The sequence below is a fragment of the Hyperoodon ampullatus genome (assembly GCF_949752795.1).
Source record: "Hyperoodon ampullatus genome assembly, chromosome: 4".
Lineage (NCBI taxonomy): Eukaryota > Metazoa > Chordata > Mammalia > Artiodactyla > Ziphiidae > Hyperoodon > Hyperoodon ampullatus.
The window spans coordinates 131,835,392-131,862,922 of record NC_136917.1 but is presented as its reverse complement, the minus strand read 5'-3'; the positions used below and the strand labels follow the sequence as shown (position 1 = coordinate 131,862,922).

General features: G+C 38.3%; 1 protein-coding gene across 1 annotated transcript; it reads right to left on the bottom strand.

Moving 5' to 3' along the window:
• MIER3 (MIER family member 3) lies at nucleotides 1-26,948 on the bottom strand (the record flags this gene model as incomplete). The annotated part of the gene is made up of 13 exons (XM_079703636.1): nucleotides 1-458; nucleotides 570-712; nucleotides 796-923; nucleotides 5,100-5,194; nucleotides 6,526-6,607; nucleotides 9,049-9,200; nucleotides 10,968-11,040; nucleotides 11,231-11,316; nucleotides 12,588-12,708; nucleotides 13,924-14,058; nucleotides 22,913-23,058; nucleotides 26,016-26,040; nucleotides 26,889-26,948. The coding sequence occupies 13 exons, from the start codon at nucleotides 26,946-26,948 to the stop codon at nucleotides 1-3; spliced, it is 1,704 nt and encodes a 567-aa protein (XP_079559762.1).
• Nucleotides 26,949-27,531: the final 583 nt, after the last annotated feature.

Genomic DNA, 27,531 nt, shown 5'->3' with positions numbered 1-27,531 from the left:
TCACTCAGAATGCAGGGCGGCATGCTGATGCAGAGCGTGGGCACTGAGGAAACCATTGGTCTCGTTGGCAGACAGACTGCCAAAGTCAGCCACAGACACGGCCATTTTGGCACTGGTGATGTGATGTGTGTGATTTTCAAAGTCCACACCCAAATTATTTGCAGAAACCTCATTCATAAAGGATTCAGGAACAGCAATGCCCATTTTCAATCTCTTTGCTGGTCTTTCGGACTCTTCACTGCACATGTTCATGGGGTTTAGCTCTGAGTGATAAAATCCAGTCTCAAATAAGTTAAAACAATCACTTTCCCCATTGCTGGGCAGGGTGAGTAACTCCTCTGTTCCAACAGGCACATGATTGACTTGTCCACGGGGCGTGCTGCCCAGTGGAGGAAAGCTATCATCCAAACAACTCACATCCGCTGGGTCGCAGACGGTCGCCACACTGCTGGTCAAAGCTAAAAAAGAGACGGAAAATGGTTTAAGTAAGAGGTCTGACATCAGGCCACAAAGAGGATGTAAGTTTGCCCCAAGCTATGGTAAAAAATGCAAAAAGATGCTCATGTTACCTGTCAAGTCACTGGCAGTGAAAGAGCTGAGAATGTTCAGCTGTTGATCAGGAACAGGCTCAGGTCGGTTAGATGTTAAGGCTGAAGAATTTACTGTCCCACCCAGAGCTTCTGTTTCATCTACCAAACGATCCATATAGTCCCTAAAAAACACAGCCCAATAATTTTATGACTGCTCATCACAGTTAAAAACAAAAATCCCAGAAGTCAATCCCACAGTACTTACGTAACTCCAGGGTGATGGTTGTATCGTTTCTTTCCAAATCTTGTCTGTTGAGCGAAGTAATCATAACGTTCCGATTTCTTCCACATATAGTAGAATGCTACACATTCAGCAACTGTTCTAGTTCTCACCTAACAAAAAAAGTTGCATTTTTAAAAATCAACATATCTATGCATTTTTTAATAACTATTTTTTTACAACCCATAGGTCTTGTTTTCTATCTTCCCAATTATGAAATTCTGAACTTTTTATTAGTGAACTGTCGTTACATTTACACTATTTAATAATGAGGCTGCCTTCAAAAGCCCAAGGCTTTTTATTTAAATCAGAATGTAATAATAATAATAAATGCGTATCCAGAAATTATCTTACACCTTTACTGAAAATCTTAAAACACTGACATCCTTTACTTTTCTTCACTGAACTTTCACTGTGATTCTGACGGTAGCAGGGGTCCTTCTTAACCCTGAGGGATCCATGAATGAGCTTCACTGGGACCTATTAATTCCCAAAATTTCATGCAGGTACACTTTTCTGGGGGGAAGGGTGCAGCTTCATCAGATTATCAAAGGGTTCCATGGCCCCAAAGAGATTGAGAACCGTCTGCAAAGGGATCAGTACTCTACCGCATCTGGAATTTAAGATGATTGCCAGATAAAGGCAGAATTTTTTTCCTTTAACATGCACTTGGCTCTTAGCGCCAACAGAGTTTGGTAAGAAGAGCAACAACAATAAAACTTGAGCCTCGTTCAACTTGGTTCCACATGCAGACTAGGGCTCTTCTAACTATATATAGCTAAAGGTATGAGTTCAGATGTACAGACAAAATTCTGTATCTTTACCCAATAAACACTTTCTCCCCTGCTTAATCAGTACCCAATAAGGAAGTTTCAGAATCTCTATCCTGATTAGTGAGCATGTTGTGATATAAGATCATAATATAGGAACAAGCTTTTTTAAACCAAGAAATAAGGCATACCTTTCAATAAACACATTAGCCATAAGTCTTCAAAAAGAATATAGGCTTCTTGGGAACAGAGACCTTTCCTGTCTTATTCACTGATGTATCTCTAGAGCTTAAAATAATATCTGGTAAATGATAGAGCTTATTTGTGAAATAAATGGATATATTTCATAAATTATTGCAAAACTGAAGTTTTATTTTGACTTAAAAGGGCAACTGTTTCATCTTTCAATAAATTAAACACTTAATCTCATCTGTGAGAAAACAATAGGTTTTCATACATACAAAAAAGCATTGAAGTATTCAACATCATACTGGAAGATCTAGCTAAATGTAATAAGAAAAGAAATAAAAGGTATACAGATTGAGAAGAAAGAAATAAAACTGTCTGTTCACAGATGAGATGATTGTCTATATAGAAAATCCTAAAGAAGCAACAAAAAACCCTCCTGGAACTAATAAATGATTATAGCAAGGTTGCAGGACACAAGGTTAATATGCAAAAGTCAATTGCTTTCCTATATACCAGCAATGAGCAATTGATATTTGAAATTAAAAACACAATACCATCTACATTAGCGCCCCCAAAATGAAATACTTAGGTATATACCTAATAAAATACATGCAAGATCTATATGAGAAAATCTAAAAAATTCTGATTAAAGAAATCAAAGAAGATTTAAATAAATTGAGAGATATTCCATGTTCACAGATAGGAAGACTGATTATTGTTAAGGTGTCAGTTCTTCCCAACTTGATTTATAGATTCAGTGAAATCCCAATTAAAATTCCAGCAAGTTATTTTGTAAATACTGACAAATTAATTCTAAAGTTTATATGCAAAGGCAAAAGACCCAGACTAGCCAACACAATATTGAAGGAGAAGAACAAAGTCGGAGGATAGATACTACCCAACTTCAAGACTTACTATTAAGCTATTGTAATCAAGATAGTGTGGTACTGGTGAAAAGATAAACAAATACATTAATGGAACACAATAGAGAGCCCAGAAACAGACTCACACAAATACAGTCAACTAATCTTTGACAAAGGAGCAAAGGCAATTCAATGAAGGAAGGATCATCTTTTCAACAAACAGCGCTAGAACAAGTGGACATCTATATCCACCTTTCACAAAAACTCAAAATGGATTATAAGACCTAAAAGTACACTACATAAAAGCTCCTAGAAGATAACACAGGAGAAAACCTAGATGACATTGGGGATAGTGATGACTTTTTAGGAACAACAATACAAGCACAATCTATGAAAGAAAAATTGATAAGTTGGACTAATTAAAATTAAAAACTTCTACTCTGCAAAAGACACTTAAGAGAATGAAAAGACAGGCCAAAGACTGGGAGAAAATATTCAAAAATCACACATATGTTTTTGGACTGTTATCCAAATTATATAAAGAACTCTTGCAATTCAACAATAAGAAAACAAACCACCCAATTAAAAAATGTGCTAAAGACCCTAACAGACACCTCACCAAAGAAGATATATAGATGGCAAATAAGCATATGAAAAAATGACCCACATATGTCATCAGGGAAATGCAAATTAAAACAAGATACCACTACACATTTTAGAATAGCCAAAATCCAAAACAATGACACCACCAGATACTGGCAAGGATGTGGAACAACAGGAACTCTCTCATTCATTGCTGGTAGGAATGCAAAATGGCACAGCCACTTTGGAAGACAGTTTGGCGGTTTCTTACAAAGCTATCCATACTTGCTTAAAGAAAAAGAGAAAACAAAAAACAAAAAACCATTGTAAAGCAATTATACTCCAATAAAGATGTTAAAAAAACCCCAAAACAACAACAACAACAACAAAATATCCATACTCTTACCATATCATCCAACAATCACACTTACTGGTATTTACCCAAAGGAGTTGAAAACTTATGTCCAAAGAAACCCCTGCACACTGATGCTTACAGCTGCTTTACTCGTAATTGCCAAAACTTGAAAGCAACCAAGATGTCCTCCAAATGGTGAATGGATAAACAAACTGGTACATCCATACAATGGAATATTATTCAGTGATAAAAAGAAATGAACCACACTAAGACTCCATGCTCCCAATGCAGGGGGCCCACGTTCGGTCCCTGGTCAGGGAACTAGATCCTACCTGCTGCAACTAGAAGTTCACATGCCGCAACTAAAGATATCGTGTGCCGCAACTAAGACCAATATAGCCAAATAAATAAATAAATATTTTTTTTTTAAAAAAAAAAGAGAGAAATGAGGCACAGAAAACATGGAGGAACCTTAAATGCATATTACTAAGTCAAGAAGCCAATCTCCAAAGGCTACATACTGTATGATTCCAACTATATGACAAGGGATTTTTTGATCAGTGAAACTATTCTGTATGATACTACAATGGTGGGTAGGTGTCGTTATAACAACACAAAGAGTGAACCTACTGTAAACTATGAACACTGGGGGATAAAAACATGGCAAAGTAGATTTACCAGTTGTAACAAATGCACCACTCTGGTGGGGGTGCTGGTGGGGGGAAGCCGTGTGTGGGTGGGAGCAGGACGTACATGGGAACTCTCCATACTTTCTTCTCAATTCTGTTGTGAACCTAAGACTGCTCTAAAAATAAAGTCTATTATTTAAAAGTGCGTGTATATTGTAACAGTTTGGGATAATTAAACCTCATTAAAATATGCTTTGCTTATTCTTTCTTTTTGTCCTAAGGAACATAGGATTCTAAAATATTTAGGTGGATAGGTCAATATTCTATGCCTATTGCTTCTTTTTTAAGTTTATTTATTATATTTATTTGTTTTTGGCTGTGTTGGGTCTTCGTTGCTGCACGCAGGCTTTCTCTAGTTGCGGTGAGTGGGGGCTACTCTTCCTTGCGGTGCGCAGACTTCTCATTGCGGTGCCTTGTCTTGTTGTGGAGCATGGGCTCTAGGTGCACAGGCTTCAGCAGTTGTGGCACATGGGCTCAGCAGTTGTGGCGCGTGGGCTCTAGAGCGCAGGCTCAGTAGTTCTCGCGCACGGGCTTAGTTGCTCCGCGGCATGTGGGATCTTCCCGGACCAGGGCTCGAACCCGTGTCCCCTGCGTTGGCAGGTGGATTCTTAACCACTGCACCACCAGGGAAGCCCCACCTATTGCTTTTTAAACTAGATTTTACATTTCAGAGCAGTTTTGGGTTTACAGAAAAATTGATCAGAAAGTAACAGAAATGGTAATAGCAGGGGAGCATTAACAAGTTATAGCTTCTATTCCCTACCCTAGAGGCTCATAAATTAGTTGCTTGTATTCATTGTAATTACTAAGCAATTTCTCTATACTAATTTGCCTAACTTACCTTATTCTTCTGTATAAGATGAAAATCTTTTCCAAAGAGCATGAGTGCGTGTTCAAAGCTCCGGCATTCTTCTTCTGTCCATGCGGTCATTCCTTCTAAAGAAATTTTAAAACAAAATAAATTGGCCTCAAAACTCTTATATATACAAATGACTGATTTACTTTCAGTATGTTTTCCTAATAAAAAGGCTATAAACTTCTACACACACACACACACAGACAAGTTCTTTATGTGGAGATTTTAGTTAGTAATCTTAACTAAAAAAATCTGGAATACCAAAATACAAACAACTGGTTTTTTTCCTCTGCATGATGAGACAAGAATTTTATATTTTTTTCTATAATTCAAGCACATTGTTTTTATGATTTTTTTAAGCAATGAGCATTTTTTTTAATTAGGGGAAAAAAAAGGTTATTTTCTTTATAGAAAAAAAAGCCTTACTTTGGTCTTATGTCAAAACCATAAGTTCTTTAATTAGAGACCATAAATAATCAACACATATTTATTTAGAGTCAGTTTGCAGAGTGCTATACTGTAGGAATATAAAGGGAATAAAAAACAGCCCATGCTCTCAAAAGACTAAATCCCATTCAACTTCCTGGCATATGTCAATGTTGATGAATCAAATCTACTTGGGGCAGAGGAGACTTGAAGTGCCTCACAATGGGGACCAGGTCCCCAAAGCCATTAAGAGTAGCCCATCACAAAGGTGAAAACTTTGTTCAGAGTTTTGAGAGCTTAAAGTAATTTTTTCAAAGAAGCAGCTTTTACAAGGAAACATTTCAATAGACTATCTCACCTACAAGTTTAAATGTATTGTTTCCAGCTTTTATATTTTTCCAAGTCATTTATATAATATTAGTAAGCATTATTTCACTCTACATATACTTAATGAAAGCTATGGTGCATGCAAGTGATTTATATAATGACAAAAATACTGAAATTAAAGTTAACCATTTTCCTTGACACACACAAACCAAAACCTAAGCACTGCAAAAATGTTATTACATGATTACTAAACATACACTTCTTGCAATAAATTGAATGGAATATATTATACATATTTCTTTTTTTTCATCTTTAATCTCCTTTTCATTTCCTGTCTGGTTTAAGAAAAAGAAAAAACAACTTTTTTCCCCCAATGAAATCATAAAATCATTCTTATTAATTACTTTGGATATATTGTCATCTCTGGGGTCTGCTTTGTTCTGGAGGTGACAGGGGGGTAACTAATTTGTATTTGAACAATCTCTGGTACGTCTAAAAATAGAGGGCAAGAAAAGGAAAAAATTATTTGCTATGAAGATGAAAATAGATCTTATACAAAAGTGTTATAGGATTGCTCCGTCCTTTATACTTTGCTTATTCTGATCCCCAAATGACCATCCCCTATCATTTCCCTCTCTTGATCCCAAGTGTTTCTTACCTTGAGAGGCCTTTCCGTTGCAGCAGTACCTTTCAATTGCTTCCTTTATATTATGGTTACACTTGAGAAGTTCATATAATGCCTTAGGGCAAGGGAAAAAAAAACTATTCAATAAAACTTACCAAAAGTTCATACTTAAAAAAAACCCCAAAACAAACAAACAAACAAACAAAAACAGGTGTATTGTAAGAGACCTGACAAATACTAGCTGAAGTGCTCTCTAATTTCAGGACATTTGAAGCGTATGTTTGCCCAGACATTTAATCTACGTAACTATCCTGTAGATTGACTCTGGTATCCGAAGAGTTTGTTCATTCTGATTCTACCTCTCAGAAGTCATCTACCAGTATCATTCCTCACTTTTTTTTTTATTGCCAGGCCTTCTGAGCTGGGAGAATATCCCTATTTTAGATGATTATTTCTAGTAGGGAAAAGTCAAGAATTATGGTCTTCTCTCTTGATAGCACCTTCTGCCTGCCTTTTAGAGTTTTAATAAAAGAGAATAGCAGCAGGCCTGGAATAGAAGGATGGATATTTTAGTGACTGGAGTTTATAGTTATTTCCATCTACTATGGAAGATATCATTTTCTAAAAATTAGAATTTCTTCCCATTAAACCTGTTTGGAATTTTGAATATACTAAATAGCAGCTGACAGAACTCAATTGAAAGTTAAATAATAATCCACCTTCCCAAGTAAGTTTCAAGAAAGGCAAGGATATTAGTAAACCTATTAATACATCAATAGGTTAATAATCAATACATTAATAATCAATCATTAAAAACAATCTCAACAGCTGCTAAAAAAGCTTCAGATAAATCAGTACCCATTTCTATTTTTAAAAAGACAAAACCTGTAACAGTTATAAGTAGATGGATACTACCTTACTATAAGAAAGACAGCCTGTATCAAACCAAGGCTGGTATTATTCTTTTTTTAAAATTTTTGGCCACACCCCGTGGCATGTGGGATCTTAGTTCCCTCACCAGGGATTGAACCCATGCCCCCTGCATTGGCAGGTGGAGTCTTAACTGCTGGACTGCCAGGGAAGTCCCAAGGCTGGTATTATTCTTAATGTAAAAACCTTACATGTATTATCTTCCATCAAAAGCAGGCCTCAAACCACTGTAACTACCAAAAGTCTCTGATAGTTATAGCTAATGCAGTAAGACATATTCTAGGAATAAGAGATATAATAATGGTAAGGAAGGAACAAATGTATAATTCAGTAATGACTTTAAAGCTAGAAAACCTAAGAGAAACAACTGAAAAATCATTATACTAAATTAAATAGTAGCTTGAGAAAAAAAAATTTTAATTTATATTTCTCTAAATCAACAATATACAAATACAAATATAATAGCGATCCCATTTACAACAGTGCTAAATACTGTATTTAAAAATAATGAGGAATTAATTAGATGCATGTTATACTTAAACAAGCAAAAACATTTGAGTGATTAAAAAAAGTCAAATACATAGAGAATCAGAACATGTTCTTGAAGTAGGTTTTATGTTTTAAAGGTACTAATTCTTCCAAAATTAATTTATAGTTTTAATGGAATATCAGTACAAAAAGCCAATGGGATTTCTTTTTGACAGCTGACAAAACTACTTTGAAGTTCAGCTAGTTTGACTTCTCTATGTTATTCAGAAATTCAAGTTTGAGTCCACCTATCTCTGGGCACTCATTAGTTGGGATTAGCTAGGCTGGAGATAGAGTGAAAAGGTATATGAGAGGGGCAAACAACGTCAGAGAGAAAAAACCCTAATAGGCAATACTTCCACCCTTAACCCACACACCATCAGGAGCGTACTCCATCTACAAGCACACACAGTATTTAACGAATGCTCCTAAAGCAAATTTATACACTCTTTTTTTTTTTTTTTTTGCGGTACGCGGGCCTCTCACTGCTGTGGCCTCTCCTGTTGCGGAGCACAGGCTCTGGACGCGCAGGCTCAGCGGCCATGGCTCACAGGCCCAGCCACTCCGCGGCATGTGGGATCCTCCTGGACCAGGGCACGAACCCGTGTCCCCTGCATCGGCAGGCGGACTCTCAACCACTGCACCACCAGGGAAGCCCTATACACTCTTAATAGACATAAACTTTAATCACATCCTGAATAAAATTCAAGAATAATCCAAAAAATAACTTTAACATAAAATCTAAAAGTCCGACCACAGAGAATGTTTAAATAAACAATGGAACATACAGACATCAAGAATGAAGTATTAAAGAAATCTCAATGGCAAAGAAAATAAGACTAAGTGATTAAAAGGATATAACATGGTAGATAAAGTAAAATATATGTGTGTGTATACAGGAAAAAAAGGCCAGAAGACATGAAACAATAGAATGGTCATCATCAGGTCTTGGGATTTTTTTTAAACCAGTATTTTCCAAGTTTTAAAAATCAGAAAGAGACAGCCAGTTCGTATGTGAGAAATATTTGAATCAAATATAAGAAAATCTAGAAGATACTATATCAGTTAGCTGCTGTTTCAACAAAAGTTGATGTATACCTGTTCATTGTCCCTTGTGTGTGTTCCTGCAGAAATCCTGTCCATTATTTTTTCGTTTCCAGTTCTTAATGAGGTCTCAACAAGGTACTCCTTAACTTTGCTCTCCAAAACCACACCAGGACGCCAAAGTAATTGGTCTTCATTTTCATACACTGCTAAAGAAAATCCCATCAACACATTAAAAGTAGTGAACACACTTAGAGATGTATACAAAACTGTTTTTCCTCTTCCTATACAAGTAACTAACTTTGAGGACACTAGTAATTTGATTGTCTGGCAAGCTGAGTCTTTCATTAGTAAAGGTTTAAAACAATTTTTTTTTTTTTTAACTTTATTAAGGTCCAAGTATTCCAGTCACTAGAGCAAGTAGCTTTTTCAGTGATTGGATTTACTAACAAGTTAGAAGGCTTTCTATGCCTAGTAGTCTAATATAAAACCTGGTAGTGGTGTCTTACATTCTTCTAATGAGGGGGTAAAAATAACCTGTGTAAATTCTTTAATAACCTTATTGCAATTTTCTCTTAAACTCCCTAAATGGCTCTATGAAAATGTCTACAGGTTAAAAATTGCAAACAAATTAAAACAAACAAAAATAAATAACAATCAAAATATCTGCCAATACTGAAATACCTAGGAAAGATATATTTTTCCTTCACTGATTTCTTCCCAAAAGGTAAATTTTTATTTTAAAAAGGAAGCAAAAAAATAAAAAGGAAGCAGACTAATTAAAAATGGGAAAAAATGATAAACAGTAAGATAAGTAAACTTTCCACCTCTTAGAGAAGCTGATATTTAATAAGCGAAATGACACTAAAACAAACTATATTTTATTAACGCAAACACTGTTGCCATACTGAAGGTTTCTACTTCACACAATAAAGTCATACAGATAGCCCAAGTATTTATCCCATTGCTTCAACTGCAATCCATCCTTCAATTGTAAAATAACTACTAAATATAGCGAATAAAAGTAATTTACTGAGAGCTCACTATGCAGCAGATACCGTGGTAAGTGCTTTACATTCACAACTGTTTAAGGCAGGCATTTCTATTCCCAATGAGCAGGAAAGTTAAAAATAAAGCGTGCCTGTGAAGCAATAAGACTGACTTTTGAGGTAAGTTTCTGGAACCAGTTTCATAAAGAAACTTCGCTCAAAACTGAAATAGGTAATATAGTTTGAGTTTATTTCCTCAAAAGATAGAGAAGGTATACGTCCCTTTCTGAAGGTATAGAACTGAGAGAATATTACCTCTGCTATGTTTCATCTAAGGACCAGGAGCTGCTGAGCATGTACTTTGCCCATGGCCAAATCTACATGTTTCCCAAGTTTGGCTAGGAAAGTGTACCTGGATTTTTACTTCCCACCACCTCACCCCTCCATATTTTCAGAACCAGCTATAGTTGGAATCTACCAAAAATGTGAGGAAAACTGATTACACTTAAGTAGGGGTATATAACAAAAGCAACAGAATCTTTACATTCTACCACCTTATCTTTCAGGGCTGGGGCAAGAGAATTTCTTCTAGCTTCTTTTTTCCTTAAGCGTTTCTTCCCAAGAGGATTATATTCCTAATGTTCTCATTATCTCAGGTGATAGGATGCTACCAACTTCCACTGCAGTGGGATGTAGGCCAAAGAGTTGCACTTTAAGAGCAGCTCCACTATTTTAACAGGTGCTTCGCATACTGAGTAAGAAGCACTGTAAGGGGCCAGGGCTGGGGGGAAGGGGGCGGTAGTTCTCTGAGTCTCATGGTTAATTAATCTCATGACACATTACTCCTAAGTCAGGCCTAATTCTTCCCTGACTACAAATCTATCTTTATACTCACAGGATGAGCATACAATCAGATATTTAAATAAACATATTAAGCGGTAATTTGGCTTACCAAATATTATCAAAATTAAAAGCCTTCCTTACCTTTCTCATTACCAGCATACTCTCCAAGATAAGGTGGAATCTCTGCTTGATATTGTAAACCAATCATTATTTCCTACAGGAAAATTCAGAAGTAAAAACAACTTATTACAAAAATAAATACTGAAAACAAAGTTCCAATTCATTAATCAGTTACTACAAATATAAAGTTATCTCACAAAATTATCATAAATTATTTCAGAAGTGTTTTTAAAAGCTACTTTAATCCAAATGGTCTACTAAATTATGATGGTAACTTAACATACCTTCCTCAAATCTTCAGGTGAGTTACCACTGTCTGTTTCAACATCTTCAACCTCTGATTCTTTATCTCCATCACACGTAGTATTTGCTTAAAAGAAGAAAGTTAAATTTTAAAAAAGGGTTTTGTTGCCTATTTTTGCAGCACTTGAAAGAGTGCCTGATATTTTATATTTTACTTATGATAAAAATCTGTTGAATAAATGAGATCAGCACAAATATACTAAACCTCTTGTACTATTCTCACATTTTGAAACTAGTCAAAACAAGACACTGAAAACACAAAGAAACTGCACAGCATCCTTATAATTATCTGGTGTACGGTCATATAGTTTGGAGAGGCAAGAGGAAAACCACTATGGTCCCCTTAAAAAAAGAAGGTAAAGCACTAGATTAAACTGATTACGTTAATCCAGAGTGAGACATACACAAAGAGCTGCACATTGAGTCCATAAAAATTCTTTTTGCACACATATGTGTATGTGTATTGGAACTTATTATCTGAACAGTTCTTCTACCATAAAAATACCTGAGAAATAAGCAAGATTGCATATAAGAAAATATTTCAGTTCAAAGACCTTTTAAATATTACTGATCTACATTAAGGGATAACACCAAGAACTAAAAGAAAAGGATTAAATAAATCACTAAAAATAAAAAATACTTTTGGAGCAACTGATGGTAGTTTTCAAACTGACGGTAGTTTATCAGGAGAGTAAGAGCCTTTTAACAGAAATCCAAAAAATGTCTATAAAATTTCATGGCTGCACAGGGAGATCAGCTCGGTGCTTTGTGACTGCCTGGAGGGGTGGGATAGGGAGGGTGGGAGGGAGACGCAAAAGGGAGGGGATATGGGAACATATGTATATGTATAACTGATTAAATTTGTTATAAAGCAAAAAAAAAAAAAATAGAACAATAGTTTGCAGAAAATACAAATGACTCAAATATAAAACTTCACTCATAACAAGAAAAATGTAAATTATAACTAAAAGAGACCATTTTCACCATTCAGATTGGCAAAGAGCTAAACTTTTTGATTATACTCTTTAAAGTATAATAAAACAGGTAAAAAAAAAAAAAATTTCATGGCTGAACTAAGATTGGTTGCCATAGCAACAGATGAGTCTTGGGAAAGAAAACTGCCCTGCAAAACCAAGCAAATGCTTTTGTTTTTAAAGAGCATATTAGCTTACATCTCCCCCAATAAAAAAACGTTATAATCTTGTTCAGATTATAATACTATTTTATTTCAATTAAGTAAAACACTCAGATATTCTGACATAACTACTGAATGTAACAAAATGTACTCAAGCTACAGTATCGGTGCTACTACTAATCAGTAATGATTGGATTTCTTACATCGTAAAGGTCTAGGGAAGAAATCGGAAGTTTCATGGGAAGTCACAGATGGTGTCAGATCATCTGCAGAAGACTGAGTTTCCTCATCATCACCTGACAATAGGTCTTTTGCTATTTCCTCCTATAAGAATAGGAATGCAATGCTAGGGTTAGAAATGATTACATCCCATCAATTTTGAAAAAAAAGTCTTTATAACATTATTCATAAACATTATGGTATTATAATACAATTAAGAACTAACTGAAGTCTCAGTTTTGAGAAAAGTAAATTTGAAATTCTCCTATAATTTACTTCATGTACATAATTAGTTAATAACATTTACTAATTATATATAATATTGATGCTATATTGTTATACATTTATGATATAACAAACAATTTGCTTAATATGTGGGTATGTAGAGAACTTATCTGAAGTGGTAGACTAATTTTTAGTGAATTTACAACAAAAATAATCTTACTTCTAAGTAGTTAAAAATTAAACTCACTTTCTGCCAACTTAAATAACTAAAAGAAAACAAAAAAGTCTCCAAACTCCACTCTTCCGATAATTTTTTAGAAGTCCAACTAATGCACCACTCCGACTAGTGATATAATTTTAAAAGAAACAGTTCAGAATTAATTTTTATGTAAGTATATAGCCATCCTTGTGCCTGGTAGGTACATAGTAGGCACTCAATATTTGCTGAATGACTATGGTCATTAAGGTTTTTGGTACATTAATATCACATTTAATTGAAAAGTGGGAACAACATAACTCACAGGAAGGTGTGGAGTCCTCTCCCTGCCTGAGACCTGAAAGATGAGGAAAGTTTCCCAGGGATCTGTTAGCAGAGACCATGACTGAATTCTCCTTGGCAGGGACTAGGCCTCCCCTACAACCAGCCTATGTTAAAGACGTATCACTGAGGCCTTGGCTGCTATGGTCTCTTTCACTCCCAGAGCCCAAGAAAAGAGAACTTCTCTCCATCCACTCCATGCGTAAGCCAGATTGGTTTGAAAACTTCTGGGGGATTCATTAATCAATGCATTCAAGCGTCCACAGGATCAAAAGAAGTTAGGGCAAAATCTAAGTTTAGATATAGTATGTCTACACAGGAAAGATAAAAAGTTATGGAAGAATACTCAAATATGCAAAGTATTATGAAGCTATTACTACTTTTAAAGTAGTGAGATCAAAGCCAAACAATATTCAAATCAGTCACCAAAATGATAAGAGCAATGCATCCATAAGAAGTTCACAATTCAGAATTATGAAATGCTTTAAATTAAATAAACTAATAAAAACAGTCAATGGTAACAGATCTGGAATTTTTTTCTACATGCTTGTACTTACTTTGTCTAGTGTCATATCTGGTAGTTCATCTGCAAGTTCACTTGGGGAGCTATTTGCACTGGAATTTGCAACTGCTGGAATTGTAGGTTCATAGCCATAGAATGCCAATAAATCTTCTAGAGGCATGTTTCCTTCCTATTCAAGCCAGAACACAAACATGAACTCAGCAGATGCCACAATGCTGAACCTCAGATAAACCTTGATGCCATTAATGTTCATAAAGCACATTATCAAAACAGCAGTACCAAATCAAAACCAAGTTTTAGTTTTGCTTTTTTTAACTGTATCCAGAAAACAAGATCAAACACCTAGAGCTATAATTAATATATGAACAAAAGTCTAACAATTAACATCTTAGTTTTCATTTTCCAGCATTATTTTACTTTTTAAAAACTTCCTCAAATATTTGCCTTAATGCAGACTTTTTTTTTGCTTTTATATTACTATAAAGATTCGCCTTGAAAACACTTCCAATTAATCAGTCAATACCTTCACATAATTTTTAGCTTGTTTCCTTGCAATTAACAGTTGACCACTTGGTTTATTCTTCACGTTATTTAGAAGATACCTAATGAGAAAACCTTTGCTGAACATTTACTAACACTATTATGTTTATATATTAATGTTCAAGACACAGTTATCCTTTGATATTCCTACTACTATATCTATATTCTGTACCAGTTGTTTTTTTCCCACAACTGTCTGATGAAGTTTGCATTACCACCATCTTACAGATGAGAAAATTGAGGCTTAGTTCTGGGTTCGAATCCCAGGCCCCCAAGTTCTCTTACTGGCAGTGCTGCTTTGATAAAATTACAGACTCTGGCTGCAGGGCTACCTGTGTTATGAATACTTATGCCATGCCACATAGTGGCACCCAGTCATTGTTTTTTCCCTCCACTAATCTGAAAATAAGTGCTATATTTCCTTTTTTAAAGTATTTTAATTCAACCACTAAAATGCATAGAACTATTTATAATTATCATTTAAATAACTTCAAAACCATATATTCATGAACTAGTTAATTTCTTAAATATTTTAAAGACGTTTATGTCCATCTATTAAGAGATTCACTTTTAAAACTAGCTTACGGTTTAATTTTCCCTTTAAAAAAAAATGTCTAAGCCATGAAGCACACAGCATGAAAACATGAAAGCAGAGTATGCAAAACATGCCAACAGTTCATCACAAAGTGAGCTGAGGAGAGCCAGTGATGTCTCCCAGAGAGCCAGCTGGCTGCCCACCAGGGCCCACAGGGGACACAGGTTCTGGGGGTCCCTAAGAATTTGCCTTCACCTTTGCAGTATAGAACTCACATTTTTCACTATGCCTGAATGAAACAGATTCATGTTATGAGCTTAGAATAAGGTATATGACAGAATGCTAACTTGTGAATTTGCAGTAGCAGACATGCACCTTTCCAATGACCATGCCACTCATGAAATCTTTTCAGCTTGGAACTGAAATCAATAAAAAGCTGCTTTGGGAGCATGGACAAATTCAGCACAAATTAAGGTGGACGGTCAGGATGGACAGAAATTCACCCATGCCACGGGAAAACCGCATGAAGTATTCTTCTCCCAAATGAAAGAACCTCTCGAAGGTGCCAGAACCACATTGAGAGTTTCTCCAGTCCTGCTCCTTGCAGAGTCCATGCAGCCCATTCCCTTTGGTTCACACTAGTTGTAAGAGGAGACTGGTTACAGCCTTTGCCAACCACCTGTTAGCAATATTTCTCCAAAACTTTACAGTTTCAGATTCCCTCCATGAACTGGGGAGATGGCAACTTTCACTCATCATGCACTGATAGTCCGCCTTCCCATCAATACAGCATTTACTGAGCTCTAGGTACCATGTGGAGGACTACTGGCTATGGGTAAAGAAATAAAATTTCCAAAAATAATAAAAAGAAATCCCTGCTCTCAAGAAATTCAGTCTTGGTGGAAGGAACTGATAAGTTAACAATTGTAAAACACTGTGATAGCTGCTTTAATCAGTTCTGGAATTGGTGCTATGAAATGGTAGGTACAGAGAAGGGAAGACCTATGCTCCAGGAATAATAGTATATGGTAGGGAACTATCACAGAATAGTATATGGTAGGGAACTATCACACAGAGGACAAAGACTGAGCTAAGTCTTGAAAGATGAAGAGGCTTTTAACAGATGAGGGTTGTGTGCTAGGGACCTGTGGTTCATCGTCAGAAACACTGACTGAGCAGTGACTCTGCCAGGAGCCCACTGTGCCAGGTGCTGGTATGAAACACAGGTCTTGCCCTTCTACAACTTACAGACTAGGGGGATACCAACAATACTCAAATACGGAACTGCCAGTTAAGATGAGTGCAAAAGAAATCACTAGGGTCCTGAGATACAGAATTATGTGGAGGGCCTACTGTCATAGGGTTACAGAGGAAGACACTGAATGACTTCAGCTGAGGCCCGAAGTCTGAGAAGTGACCAATCCCGTGAGGAGCATTCCAGGCAAAGGAAACAACACACTTGAGGCCTGAATATGGTTTTCCACTAAGCCAACTGCCAGAGCACGGAGAGTAGAACGAAGAATGGCTCAAGAGGAGATTAGAAAGACAAGCGGAGGCAGATCACAAAAGGCCTCATGGGAAAGAAACTTGGACTTTACATTCCCAGGGGAATGGGAAGCCATTGGAGAATTATAAAACTGGAGTGACATGACTTTATTTCTTCTTAAATCCTGGGCAGCTGTATGAAGATAAGTTTGGGGAGGTGAAGAGAGAAGAGAAAAGCAGGGAGACCACTTAGGAGTTGCATGCTGGGTTAGGGTAGTGAAACAGACATGGAGAGAAGTGAATAGATGAGATGTATTCTGAGGTGGAATCAAATGGGCTACTGGAGTAAAAGGGAGAAAGAAGGACAACTCCCCAGATTTCTATCTGAGCAACTGCCTATCGTGATAACTTTTACTGAGATAGTAAAGACTAAAGTAAGGAAAGGTTTATGAAGGAAAAAAATTAAGAGCTCTGCAGAGGGACTTCCCTGGTGGCACAGCGATTAAGAATCCGCCTGCCAATGCAGGGGACATGGGTTTGAGCCCTGGTCCGGAAAGATCCCATCTGCCGTGGAGCAACTAAGCCCGTGCGCCACAACTACTAAGTCTGTGCTCTAGAGCCCGCGAGCCACAACTACTGAAGCCCGCGCGCCTAGAGACCGTGCTCCGCAACAAGAGAAGCCACTGCAATGAGAAGCCTGCACACCGCAACGAAGAATAGCCCCCGCTCGCCGCAACCATAGAAAGCCCGTGTGCAGCCAACAAAGATCCAACTCAGCCAAAGATAAATAAATAAATTTATTAAAAAAAAAACCCAAAATGTTTGAGAGGAGAAGAATATGGTGAATTTCATAATTTAAAAAAAAAGAGTTCTGCAGAGGACACAAAGTTAAGTTTGAGAGGACTATGAAACATCCAAGTGGAAAAGTCAAGTTGGCTAAGAGCCTGGAGCTCAGAGGATCAGGCTGGGCTAAAGATATAAATCTGGCATTCATTAGCATCTAGATGATATTTAAAGCCACAGGAGTACATGAGCTCATTCAGGGAGAGAGTAAAGAGAAGGGGATCTATGCTTTATTAGAAGAATTTTCAGATATATTACCCTATAGGCAATGGGACACGTCTGGAAAATTTTAGATATGATTTGTATTTTGAAAAAGACATCCTAGGGGGAGTAGAAGAATAAGAGCCTGAACTAAGAAGGGAATTAAAGAAAATGTTTCTTGACTTACGTGATAGAGGGAATGCAGGTAACACCGGAGTCTAAGTGGATTGCTCATTTCTGGCCTGAGAAGGTTAAATAGCTATAGCATCATTATAAGACCAAAACAAAAGACAAACAAACTTAAGGGTAGAGGGTGGGACAGTAGATGATTTAAGGTGAAAGTCGAAGCACTGGGCTTGAATGAGTTATCCAGAAGAGGAATACAGAGTGAGAAGACAAAAGCTAGAACCCTGGGGAATACCATCAATCAAAATGAGGGTAAAGAAACAAAAGTTCATAAATACTACAGAGGGAAACACCAGAGGGAAGAAGTAGAACTAGGAGAAAATGCAGGATTATGTAAGTTAAGAAAGAAGCAAGGGTGGAGAAACCACGGATGGTCACTTGGGTCAAATATCAAAGAGAGATCAAGCAAGATAAAGCAGACATGAATTCTTTGTATCTGTCAATCAAGAATTATTGGTGACCTTACAACGTGTTGGGAGAAGCAAAGCTGAGGACTGAATGGGAGGGGAGAAAGTGCATACACTATAAAAAGAGAATGTTGAAGGGCAACACAGGGTCAAAACAGAATTTCCAAATGTGGGAAATATATGAGTAGGAGGCCTTACTGGAATAAAAAAATAAGTAGAAGAATAAACTGAGGGCTAAAGGGGTGGAATCTAGGGACTAGCTTGGGAAGATAGTGTGGAAGATACTTTTGGGACCGGAGAGAAGGAAGGAAGAATTAGCATAAAAGTTAAGTTTGCATGTGTGGGGCAAACAGGAGGTTCTGGGTAGTCATTCATGAAAATCCTACTTTCTCTGCAAACATACAAGCATGATCATCCGTTGAGGGAGAAGGGGACCATCTTAGTGGAAACCTCCTTAATACAGTCAAAGGATGACACTGTAATGACCCCTAGAAGGGGCTGGTGCTAAAACACAGAAATTATCTGTACTAAAACTTTAAAGCAAAACTGGAAAAGTTTAATCCAGTCTCTGAAGCACTTTACAAATGAGCTTTCTGTTAGAGCCTATTAATAAAGCACTTAGTCCTTTGAGGCACAGAAGAAATGTTTTCAAAATTGAATTAGCAAATCTCAAAGTCTCTGAGGATCTGTGGTGGCTAGATCAGCTTAGAAGTTTGATCTAGCACCTTATCCCAGGGATGAGGATTTTTCTCTTCTACAATATTTCTCAGGCATTTTGTTGAACCTTTTTAAATTTCAAGGGACACATCTGAGTCCAGTCACACTTATAAATGAACTGTTTTGTAAGTCAAAGGATTTGTAACAGGAAGAGCACAATATTTAGAGGCAGAGGACTCCCTAATTGCTAACTACTACTGTGGGCACATCACCTAACCCCTCTCACCTCTATTTCCTCATCTGTAAATAGAAAAACACATTATTTCATTAATCCTATGATGCATAACCTCACATATCAGAAATCAGGATGCATGTCATTACCACTGTAGAGATTTCTCACAGTAATGTCCCTCCCTGCTCCCATCTATGCTATTTCTAAATCTATGGTACATCTTACAATCAACAAGGCCTCTGAGCCAAGGAAATAACGTTAATACTTGTCTGACACACCTGATGGTGTTGCTGAATGGGTCAAATGACATTGTCTAAGTGAGGTACAAATTAATTTTCACATAACACCAGTCTGGTATCTTATAATACAGGATGCAAAACAGCATACATATAACTTTTTTAAATGTTTTAAAAATAAATCAATAAGGACCTAGACCAAAGTCTCATTTCGCAATGCATGTCAGAGGAGAAATCTATATATTAATAAAGGCAGAAATGTAAATTACTTTTTAAAAAGTTATAGGTCTAAATCTAGGATTATTAAATTAAAACCTCTCAGGAAACAGTAACATGAATAAATTAAAATGTAGAACGATATAACATAAACCTTATTTTAGTATGGTTAATAACTAAAATCTTGTCACATAATCTATTCTCTATACTTACCAAAGTGCTACTGTAAGAAAACTGATTTTGTACCGCTCTTATTTTCCATAACATATAATGTACTAAAAATTTGTAAGTACCAAAATAAAGGCCATATGTATAGACTACAAACTATCAAATTTATTTACTATGAGCATAACAACTTGTAGTTTTTTAAAACGTTAACACCAAGGCTCTAAGACTGTTACCATGTACCAACACCTAAATCACTGTTCCAACAATATAAGATTAATAGAATACATTATTTTAAATTGTATAGAAATAATTTCAAACTTCTTCTAAAAATAAAATGATCCTTACTCTTTATAGTTGTGTCTCTATCTACTGTTTCTTTTCTTTGTTTTCATGTTTCATTAAAACATCAATAAAGAATAGAGACCACATCGACACAGTTATGCTTTACTGCAGATAAGAATCACAGTTCAGATGAAGTGAGCAGTCAGTCACTCTTAGAAACAGCTCCTCTTGTCCCTTGCTCAATGAGAGAAGGATTAGCCTTCTGAGCAAGGACACAGCTCTTAGGTCTTCACTAGAATTTGTTTAACAATCACCTGGATTTTTGTCTCAATTTCCAAGAATGCGACAAAATGCCAAGAAGCAAAACTGCCTAAGTACAGAAAAGCTGAAACATTTAAAGGCCTGTAATTTTTCAGAATCTACAAATTCAGTGACAGGTGTCATTACAAAGATTTAATTACTGGAGTTTACTAAACAAAATGAAAATCATAGCAATAGAAACTAGGTATTTCTGTGAATAGCCAAGCGAGTAACTCTTTGCTGTTGATTATTTTGCTATATCTTCCCTAATTTTCTTTTAAAACTCACCACACAGATTAAAGCAGCTATTACTATAATCTCTGGAAGAATAAAACCTACAAATCTGAAAAACAAAATTTTACCAGCCCATAAAAATCTCTACCAGATTACCCATACTCAAGTAGTAACTACGTTAACACATTAAATGAATTTTAAATTCTTACTAGTTTACTGACAAAACATCTATTTGTGTGGTTAAAGCACAGTCTAGCACATTATTTTCTTATGTCATGCTGTAAATAGACTGCTGTCTCCCTATCTTTAACAGCAAACACATAATTAAGGAAGGTACATTATGAGACCACCTGGGACTTTTTTTTTTTTGCGGTACGCGGGCCTCTCACTGTTGTGGCCTCTCCCGTTGCGGAGCACAGGCTCCGGACGCGCAGGCTCAGCGGCCATGGCTCATGGGCCCAGCCACTCCGCGGCACGTGGGAACTTCCCGGACCGGGGCACGAACCCGTGTCCCCTGCATCAGCAGGCAGATTCTCAACCACTGCACCACCAGGGAAGCCCCGTCACCTGGGACTTTGGACCAAGCCCACAGCAGTGTCCTGACATAAAAAACTACAGAAGAGAAGTATGTATTCTAAGAAGCCTTCCATGAACTTCCACAAGGCTAAACACCTTTTACTAGACGTAAATCCTTTCTCCCATAGCTCTCACTGCTTACTGCTTTCATAGTTCTTAGCAGAGGACATCAAAAAAATCTTTGCTCTCATTTGTCACCCCACACTAGACCATAAGCTCCTAGAGATCAGAAACATGGTCCAATTGCGCATTTTTGCAATCCCAGGACCCACCACAGTCCTTGGCTTAGTGATAATGCTAGCTGGATTATAATTCTCAATTATTCTAGGCTACCTACTCATAAGAGGTAGAAACAAATTCCCTGAATAAAGTCAAGGCAGAGCTTGAGACTCTTGGGTATCTTTTCTCATCAACAGGCAACAACTTATCATCACCCCTGAAAGAAGTGATAGGTAAGACTTTTCTTCTTGATTATTTCCTAACAATTTTATCTCTATATTCCCAAATCTGTTTGGCTTTTACAGGAGATATATGTATTTTTTTTAATGATTAAATCTAACCGCAACCATGGTGGATTAATCTGCCAAAGGAATAAACATGTTTAGAAGATTTCAGGTCTACAGGAGCAAGCCTGGGGTCTAGGCCCTGAAGACTCTGCTTCTGTTTCCCTGTGTGTTAAGATGAAAGAAGAAATGCAATAATAGCACAGCCCTGCCTCACAAAGATAGCAGAAGAGATTACTTAAGAAAGTGCTTTGTCTTCTTCAAGAAAAAGAAGTATGAAAACTCAGTATTCCTCCTGAAAACTTTTGTTATTCTGGGCTGATTAGAAATTTGCAAATAAGGTTAATTTACAGATAAGTATAATCTTTTCAAGGAACCCCTCTCTCTGTAGTTCCTGGTATAAATATATGTTTAAAATCCAGTTCATTTGAATTTATACTGATTTGGGGTTTTAAAAGTTATAAACTACATTTACCTTCCCAACTTTCTAAAAGATGACTGGGTGGGGAGGAAACAGGATATTACTAATTCACATTTAAAGACAGAGTAGAACTTTTTCTCTCTCAATTTTCTTATAGTAATCTATCAGATTTTAAGTTTCTTGAAGGAAAACTTCTCCCTGTATCTACTGCAGTGCTTAGTTAAACTCAAGTTTGCCCCTCAGTAAAATAGTTTGATATAATGCAAAGAGGCTGGGCTAGGATTCAGAACTAAGTTTCCTACAGTTCTCTATATCTCAATATTCTCATCTGTAAATGTACCTAGTTCATTGTCCTGGTATAAACTTAAAAACAGGTTAACAAACATAAAATAATTTTTAAAAGTTATATGAAAATGTACTTATTAGGCTATCCTTCAAAATAATAAGAAAATCAGTAACTTTCTGCACAAGTTAGGTCAAAAGGAAATACGCTGATACTATTTTTTTTTTTTTTTTTTGCGATACGCGGGCCTCTCACTGTTGCGGCCTCTCCCATTGTGGAGCACAGGCTGCGGACGCGCAGGCTCAGCGACCATGGCTCCGCGGCATGTGGGATCTTCCCGGACCGGGGCACGAACCCATATCCCCTGCATCGGCAGGCGGACTCTCAACCACTGCGCCACCAGGGAAGCCCTGATACTATTTTTTTAATTGAAGTACAGTTGATTTACAATGTTGTATTAGTTTCAGGTGTACAGCCAAGTGATGCAAATATTTATATATATGTGTGTATATATATTCTTATAAATATGTGTGTATATATATATATTCTTTTTCAGATTCTTTTCCATTATACACTATTACAAGATACAGTTCCCTGTGCTATACAGTAGGTCCTTCTGATACTATTTTTAGTTCAGGTAGGTTATAAATAATTTATAATAGAATGTCAAAATCTTTACCATAAGTTTGTATTAAAATACTAAAGTAAAATCCTTTACCTTTTCTAAGTCTTCAATTTCAGAACTGAAGTTTTTACCCTCATCCATCATTTCCTCTTCTTCAAGAGTTCTTTCATCATCATAGTCATGGACCAACATCTCAGCAGTGGGGTCAAAATCATGATCCTCAGAAGACAAAGACCCAACTGGAAGGAAACAAACTGAATCACTTTACAGGTTCACAAGGCTATTTACAAAAGAAAATAATTTGTGTTCTACCGCCAGTTCCTTGATACACTTGTCTAAAAGCAGCAGAAAAATGTGAGAAGGATTATGAAAGGAAGACTTCACAAGAGTCTTATATAGTGAGGCTAAAAGCTTCAGTAGAAGGGAATATTAACCTTACTCAAATTCTAACCCTCAAATAAAGGTTCAAATAACAACAGAAATGTGGTTTTTAGAACAAATACAAATTTCTGTGAAGCAGCTATACAGCAATTCAGTCTTCAAAAGCACTACCTCACTTTTCATGTCTAAAACAGTATTTCAAGCTCCCCAGCATTAAACCATAAGAGCATGCTTTTCTTTGGACTACTAATAAAGTTCTTAAGGTTATGTGAAGGGAATACAGAAAATCATATCTAAGAGCTTTGGAAGATGTATCCCATTGCAAGTTGTTTTGGTCAATTCCAACTTGTTTATAAGATGGTAATGCTTGGCAATTCCCTGGTGATCCAGCGGGTAGGACTCTGCACTTCCACTACAGGGGGGATGGGTTCGATCCCTGGTTGGTAACTAAGATCCTGCAAGCCACGTGGTGTGGCAAAAAAAAAAAAAAAAAAAAGATGGTAATGCTTTTTAATGGCAAATCTGAAGTCAACAGGATACCCTGAAAACCAAATTGAGAAATGAATACTATCCATAATCCCGAGAAAATGAAGTCAAATTTATGAAAAACAGGATTTTCTCCATTTGTTTTACTCTACTACGTAATTTAATTAGATCACTCTCAGAGCTGGCAAGGAAAGAAGTATTAGAATCTTGGAGTGGAGAAAGGGAGAAGTGGAAGGAAGCATATTCAACACAAAAAGTTTGCTGTGTTTTTAGTCAAGCTATTTAATATTTTAAAATTTTAAACATTTAAGGACATTAAGATCATTACCAAAACACTGAACTAGACCAAAGATTTTTCACCATGGAAAAAACCACAGACAATTCAATGTTTCTGATTCTGAGTTCAGAGAACTCTAATCATTAGCCCTAAAAATAATAAAATTCCTATGTGACTCTATTCTTTAGGAGGTTTACATTATGTTATTTTTTGAATGCTGAAAGATATTAACCTGCTCATTTTAAAAGCCTGAAGTATAGGTAGTTTAAATTAATTTTAGAGAAAGATGAATATTTGTTAAATAGCTGAAAAGCAGAACAACCATTACAAATTTTCTTTGAGAAATTCCTGGAAACTTTTGGGGTATGCCAAAGTGTACGGTATGAAGTAGATGGTAACTTTTCTACCTCCTTGAAAGCAGAGCTCTACCCTCTTTCTAATCCACGTATCACTGGGCACACTTTTAAGGCTTCCCCTGAAAGAGGAAAAGTGTTCATTCAATAACAGCCAGAAACAGAAGGGCCTGAGGGTCTACTCTTGGCTTTGTCCCTGGCTTTCTGGGACCTGAGGCAAGTCATTTAAACCATCGGGACCTGGGTCCAGTTTTTCATTTATAAAATTCATAGGGTTGGTTTAATGACCTCTAGTCTCTTCTGGTTCTAAAATGTTCTTAAAAATTGGCTAATTGATTATAAACAAGTTATAAGTTTGTTTAAACACTAAAACCACACTTTTTGCTTTTTATTTAGATTGCAACTTCTTAAAAGCAGACAGTGATGCAAAATGGAAAAATTCCATTATCATCCAGATGTTTGGCATCATGTATATAAATATTCTTTCCCTGAAATCAGCTATAACAAAGAAATGTTTGTCTCAAAATTAGAGAAACTTAAAACAATTTTTAAATGTAAAGACATAGCTATTTTCAAAATAGCCACAAATTTCTTCTACTTGGTGTTAATTATTTTATAATACCTTAAACGATAATCAAGTGAGACACTAAAGGTTGACTCAAGACACGAAGTAATACGCAATGAAATGGACTCTAAGGCAACATGTGGTAACAGAAGACTTGGGAGCCCATCCAGACTCTGCTATTAACTAGGTAACTCTCGGTAGAGTTATTTAGAAGTCTCCTCAAGTGTAAAATAAGGGAGTTGAACTAGTTCAGAGGCACTTTTCCTGGAGACTACGAGAGGGAAAAGAGGAAGCCAAAAGGGGGCTGGAAAGAGAATAAGAAACTGAAACAAAGCTGTCCTTAACATTTCAGCACATGAGGAAAGGTCTCTGCCATAGATGGGTTTCAGGGGTTCCACAAACCCCAAGTTATATGCAATTATCCATTATGTGCAGAATTCTGAAGACAGAGTCCCTTGCTTTCATCAGATCCTGACAGGGGTTTCTAACACCAAAATGGTTAAGAAACACTGTCCTAGATGATCTAATGTTGTCTCACCTCAAAAATTCTGTATTATCACTTTTCTTTGCCAAACTCAGAAAGTATGTGTTTCTTTTAATTAGGATAGCTTTATGTAACTCTCAATTTTGAATTTAATACAATCCACAGACACTTCTCAATTATGAAAAATGTATGAGACAAAATAAGAGGAGATGGAGAGTCAGGATTAATGATCAATATAAGCACCCCCAAAGTTCTGACAAATTAAAGAGACAATTTCTCAAAAAAATTAAAATGTAAATTAAACTGCTAAAGTTAGTGGAAAGTTTGTGACAGATTTGGGATTAACCGTTTCAGGCTTGGAGAAAAAAACACGATATGTGAGAATTAAAGATCTATTACTTAAAAAGAACGTTTGTCAATTAGCAGCTCTGTAACAAAAGTATTTTTTTCAACATGCCAGATAAAAGTGAGAAAAGAGTATAACTGTTCCTTCCTCCAACAGCTTAATTACCAAAATGAACACTGAAACCTCTTAAAAACAAATGATGAAAAACTCGCAAGACAAATTTTTGTTGGAAAAATTGAGCAATAGATCTTTCGGTCCCCATCACCTTTTGGGACCCACTGAAAAGTAAGAAAACGGGACAAACCTGGGCTCGAACTTCCAAAAGAAGCCTAGGAGAGAAAAGAAAACGTGCGGTTAGATCGCGCAGCCAGGGAAAGAGGCAGCGCCGGCAACAGGGCGCAGAGGAGGCGGAGCCCAGCGCTCCTCCGCAGCTGCCAAAAGTGCAAGACGTAGCTTCGCTCCAATCGCTCCCGGCCCCTTTCGGGCCCCTCTTGGCTGCCTCGCCTTCCTCCCCGAGTCCGTAATGTACAAACTCGCACACCGGGGACGAAGCCCGTGTCTAACTGGCAACTCCAAGACTCCGCTTGGAGCTCAGCAAGTTACAAAGTAGAGAAGCAGAACCCAGAGCAGTCGGCTCACAGCATCGGTCCCCCATACCCCGGCATCTCAGGAGTCCCCCAAATCCCACCTGGCTCTCCACGGCCCCAAACAACAACTCGCAACCTAACACCCTTTCCTGGAAGGGACTCGCCCTGCGCATCCAGTCCACCTCCTGGGGCCCGGTAGCCCCAATTCCTGGGCTGTCCTCTGCCCCCGAGCGTAGCCAGCTCTCAACCGGACACTCGCCCCCAAACCAAAGCTCAAGCCCCACCCCCCCAACTCTCTCCGGCGTCCGGAGACGCGGATCCGCAGTCCCAGAGATGCTGGTTCCTTCCAGGGTGTTCAGTCGCTCCCCGGGCCCGCCAGCGAGCCCCTCGCCCTAGCGGGCTCCTGCCGAGGGGCTTCTGCTGTGCCACCCCCTCCCCCCAAGCTCACTAGTCCCGGGGCACTCGGCCAGGCCAGCTCCGCTCGCCCTGCCTTCCCCCTTAAGCCCGGAGAAAAGTGGGGCTACCAAGAGTCCGTGGAGAGAGCGTCGAGGGTCTTGGTCCTCCCCGTTTACCCACAGGAGCTCCCGCACCTCCCGGGCTGCAGGGCGGGGAGTCCCGCTCGCCTCTCGAGAAGCCCAGCGGCCGCGCATCCCGCTCGCCTCCGCGCCCGGAGCAAAGTGGAGCGTGAGGCTCCTTCGCACCGCAGCCTGGACCCAATGGGCCGGGGTCACAGAACACTCCTCCAGCAGGGCAGTGGCGCAGCCCGCTCCCCGCTTTGCAATCCGGCCGCGGAGGGGGGGGGGGGGATCGGCCGGTTTCCACCCACCCCGGCCCCAGGAGGCGGCGCGGAGGCTCCGGCGGCCCGCGTCAGCTGCCCGGGGGCACGGCACGGCGGCGTCCGCGGGCCGGGGTTCGCTGCCGCCGGCCGCCGCCTCCCGTCCGGCCCCATCGCCCGGCCGTGTCGGGGCAGGAGCCGCCGCGGCCTAGTCCCGGAGGGAGACAGCTCCCGCGCCCGCTCCCGCCCCCCGGCCGGCCCCGCCGCCGCCCGTCGCCGCCCCGCGGCCCCGCGCCGCCACGCCGCCCCCCGTAGGGCCGCGGGAAGGGCCCCGGATCCCCCGAGCCGGCTCGGGGACCGCGGGAGGCCGCCGGGTACCCGCTCCAGCCCGGCCGCTCCTGCCCGGTTCCCCTGCTCACCTCCGCCATATTGGTACCTTTAGGGCGAACGAGCAGCGC